We start from the raw sequence: 5,032 nt of genomic DNA, 5'->3' as shown, positions 1-5,032 counted from the left end.
ACCACTTCAGTTTTGCTGGTTTGGACAATGGTGTTATTGAGTAGGTACCCTAATTGGCAACAACGTGCAAGGGAGGAAGTCTTCCAAGTCTTTGGAAATCAAAAGCCAGGTTTTGATGGTTTAAATCGCCTAAAGATTGTAAGTATTGTATTCTATACCTTATCCTAAATTCTATGTCCTTTGTGTTGGATAGAAACAAAGTTTCACATCAAGTAAAATAAGAGATGAATATTAGTTTATATATATACATAAGATACTTCTATAAAATAAGAGATGAACATTAGTTTATATATACATAAGATACCTCTATTGATAAGAGATCTCTGTACTCACTAATAAAAATCTTTTCTGTATCAGGTCAGTATGATTTTGAATGAGGTTCTTAGATTATACCCACCGGTACTTGGGTTGACACGATTTGTTAAAAGAGATATGAAACTTGGAAGCATAACATTGCCTGCTGGAGTGCAGGTTTTACTTCCGACAATTTTGGTTCACCATGGATGTGAATTCTGGGGTGAAGATGCTAAGCAGTTCAATCCTGAGAGATTTTCTGAAGGAGTTCTAAAGGCAACAAATGGTAGAGTTTCATTTTTCCCATTTGGATGGGGTCCTAGAATATGCATTGGACAAAACTTCTCCTTTTTGGAAGCAAAGATGGCTTTGTCAATGATTTTACAACATTTCTCATTTGAACTTTCTCCAGCATATGCTCATGCTCCAGCTATGTTACTCACTCTTCATCCACAGTATGGTGCTCATATCATTCTCCATAGAGTGAAATCTTAAAAATATATCACTTCTGGGATATTGTTATATGTTTAATTGCTTTCCTTTTCACATGTTTGTGTGTGAGAATACCTTTTATCAATTGTTGCTTTGTAATTGAACTGACAAAACACAAAAGGATTTCGTTCTAGAATAAATCCAACTACGATACTTTAAACTTAGTTGTTTTAAAAGATTGAGAGCTTAAATGGTGGACTTTTTGTTTAATTGAACCATCTCATAACCTTGTCTTTAGATAAGGATTTTATAATTTGAATACATTATATTTAAATTATTTATAATTGAACTATCTTCATTTAGTTTAGTCGAGTAATTCAAATATGTTAAATTTTAATTTTATTGTTTGGACAAAGCAAACTAATTTCTTTTTTAAAACAAAATTCTATTTTAAAAATACTTAACTTGATTTTTGGATCGGACTTATTCGACTCGTAGTGGCACGTGGTGAATATTACATAGATGCTATTGATGATGACAAGAGGTCGAATCAGGCATGGATAGTATCTACTAGTTACCGAATTTACAACAAAAAAATTCTTCGTCTCGTTACTTACTAGATACCCGTTGAAAAAATGTGTGTGACATCCATAGATACTCTTAGATATTTAAGAAAAGATATTTTATAATTTGTAAAATAAAACTTAAATAAAATTACAAATGAAATATATATAAAATTTAATATAAATTAAGTTTAATATAAATTAACTTTAATATAGATTAAATTTATCTTACTAAAATATAAATTAATTTTAATAAAATTTAACTTAATAAAATATAAATTTAATTTTAATTTTGATTTTTTGCGAATACTCATAAATACGGATAGTATGATACTTTCAGTCGACCTGTTTATAAACGAATATTAAAATACTTGTTACTTATTACCCGTGAAAAATAAATATCAACTAATACCAATAATTTGTACTGGTTTTATTTATAAATACTTGTGAGTACGAATATTTTTCACATCTCTCGATGATATCCTTGGTCTAGTTTTGGAGAAGAAGAAGAAAAATGAATTGAGTTGAATAATTTTCTACTTCTAACACCTTTCATTTAAATTTTCTACACCATACAAATTTTGTTTGGGGATTATTTGGCTTTCTACTACTCTTATTTCATAATCTTTAAATAACTCCAACACTTTGGTGGCCTCTATTTTCCCTATATATAAATATTTTTATTGTAAATTATAGAATTTCTTTTATAATAATATTAGAAATTATTATTTACTGTGTTTAGTCTTGGACTTACTTGATAATTAAAATTTTCATTTATCTAAAATATAAAAATTTAATTATTATGTTAAGTCTTATACTTGTTTGATAATCAAAGTTTTCATAATATCATTAAAAATGATTTATTATCAAGTCTTAGATTTGCATGATAATTAATTTTTCTTATCATGTTAAGTCTCAAGTTTTACTTGATAATTAAAAAACATTAAAATTTTAAAATAAAAATACCAACCAACAAAATAGTTTTTTAAGATGAATAGAAAAAACGTAGCAATGAGATGAATCCTTATCGGTTTGATTTCCAAAAATATCAAATGTTTTTCAAAACAACTACATATCCATTATTTCTCAATTTGAATGAGAATATATAATAGTAGGATCAATCATTGTCGGTCCAAATAAAAATTTTAAAAATATTTTCATTTTTTCAATTTTTATGTTTTGTTTGATTTTCGGAGAAAAATAAATATTTTAAAAATTATATTAATTTTGCATTCTTGTTAAAGAGAACTGTCTTAGGAGGAACATATAGAGTGTTAATATCTTCTCCATACATAATCGAGTCTCACATTCAATGTGGTTTTGCAGACCAATTCTTTTTAAGTTTTTCTATATTTTTCTTTAATAAATTATAATAATGACTCTTCTTTGTTTTTAAAGATATTTGCTTGCTCTCTCATCGCAATTTCGGTCCTCCCATGTTGTCAAAGATTCTTCTTCTTACTCTTTGACCTTCTCATTAGATCAGGACATTCTAATCTATATTAACATGGTTTCTTACCTTCATAACATACTACCTTTCCTTTGTCTTCACGTTTGAGTCTCCTACTTTTACCACAACCAAAAATTTTCAAATTTCTACTAAATTTCTTGGTTAAGAGATTTAACTTATCATCTCCTTCGGAGTTTGACTCGTCTAAGTCTGAGTCTGATGTCTCCAACACTCTAAAGGATCTTGCTCTTCTTACCTTTTTGCTTTGTTTTAAGAATTAAATTTATACCTTTTCACTTCTTTTCAATAATTTGTAGAATTTGCTTATGAGTTATAGGAATTTTGTAACACTCCATTTTAGAGTGTCAGTTGTAGTTTAAAATAAAACCATTTCTCGTACCATCTCAAAAGTGAACTTAAAAATACTTCAAACAACTCAAAAACTTTATTTCAGTAAACAAAAATTAACAAAAGTTCGAGTTTATTACCAAATGAAAATTTCAAATCACTAGTGCGAAATAGGCCTTCCACATCACGCATTCAACATCAAACCAAAAAAAACCAATGTTAAAAATGATTAGTGACATTGTTGTAAATAAAGCATCTTCTAAACATCGAGTATATGACCCTTCGACATCATATACCCCTTTGACTTTGGACTTCCCCATGCTAACTTTAAATGTTTGTGTGCATTCATTCAAAACTAAAAAGACATTTGCGCTGCTAAAGTACAAATTTAGACGTCAATATCTGGAAGGTTGGTATATTATGACAATAATATACACAACATATAACAAAACTATGTCAAAAGCTGGAAAAAAAAAACCTATAGTATTAGTTGGGGACCAGTGCTCAAATAACTGGAGACCTAGGTGTGTAGTTTTGCACAGGAAGAAAGACTTTCTTGTACATAAATGCTTTAAACTCAAAATATTGATTACCATGTCAATACACCCTTAAGTTCAATAAGGTTGGTATATCATGACGAAAACATACACCATATGTGACAAAATTACATAAAAAACTAGAAAAGAAAACCTGCAGTATTGGTTGGGAACCAATGCTCAAATAGCTAGGGACCTAGCTGTGAAGTTTTGCACATGAAGGTAGACTGACTTGTACATAAATGATATAAACTCAAAAATATTGATTACCATGTCAATACACCATTAAGTTCAATAAGGTTGTTATATCATGACGAAAACATACACAATACGTGATAAAACTACATCAAAAAATGAAAAAAAAAAATCTGCAATATGGATTAGGGACCAATGCTCAAATAACTGGAGACCTAAGTTTATAGTTTTACACAAAAAAAGTAGACTAACTTGTACAAAAATGATCTAAAATCAAAATATTCATTACCATGTCAATACACCCTTAAGTTCAACAAGGTTGGTATATCATGACCAAAACATACACAATATGTGACAAAACTACATGAAAAATTGAAAAAAAAAACCTTCAATATTGGTTGGGGACCAGTGCTCAAATAACTGGGGACCTAGATGTGTAGTTTGACATATGAAGGTAGACTAACTTGTACAGAAATGATCTAAACTCAAAATATTGATTACCATGTCAATACACCCTTAAGTTCAACAAGGTTGGTATATCATGACCAAAACATACACAATATGTGACAAAAACTACATCAAAAACTGGAAAAAAAAAAAAAACCTGCAGCATTGGTTGGGGACCAGTGCTCGAATAACTAGAGACCTAGGTGTGTAGTTTTGCATAAAATGGTAGACTAACTTGTACACAATGTTCTAAACTCAAAATATATATTAGCATGTCAATGCACCCTTAAGTTTAACAAGGTTGTTATTTCATGACCAAAACATACACGTGACAAAAACTACATTAAAAACCACTACAATATTGGTTGGAAACTAATGTTTAAATAACTGGGGACCTAAGTGTGTACTTTTGTCCGGGAAGGTAGACTCATACCGAATCTTTATTCTTATAATATTTTTATTATCGTGTTTAGTTGCCTAGGGACCACACTTCAATTATGTGGCAACCTAAGTGTACACTTTTGTATAACAAGATCCACAAAGCTCTTGACAAATGTTTTACACTTCAATTTTTCATGCTTATGTAAATGCAGCCTTAATCTATCACAAAACTTCCAAAATTTTCTTCGCCATATAATTCAACTCGATAACATTTTTCAACAGTCACTTTGATTAATTTTTCAACATAATAGCAAATATTAAGATGAGAGACCTCCTTATTTTGGTGGACACTAAAGTTCAATTAATTGGGGACTAATGAGTAACGT

The 5,032-nt window shown here is 29.3% G+C and overlaps 1 protein-coding gene across 1 annotated transcript in view; it reads left to right on the top strand.

The window, feature by feature from the left end:
• Positions 1-950, top strand: part of LOC106760579 (cytochrome P450 CYP72A219-like) — a 3,929-nt gene extending 2,979 nt beyond the window's left edge. The window contains exons 2-3 of the mRNA XM_022780260.1: positions 1-138; positions 358-950. Coding sequence (XP_022635981.1) covers positions 1-138; positions 358-789 — 570 coding nt within the window. The 3' untranslated portion in view covers positions 790-950. The remainder of the gene's footprint in view (positions 139-357) is intronic.
• The last annotated feature ends 4,082 nt before the right edge of the window (positions 951-5,032 follow it).

This window comes from Vigna radiata, chromosome 5, assembly GCF_000741045.1.
Source record: "Vigna radiata var. radiata cultivar VC1973A chromosome 5, Vradiata_ver6, whole genome shotgun sequence".
NCBI lineage: Eukaryota > Viridiplantae > Streptophyta > Magnoliopsida > Fabales > Fabaceae > Vigna > Vigna radiata.
This window is presented reverse-complemented; position numbering and strand designations above follow the sequence as displayed.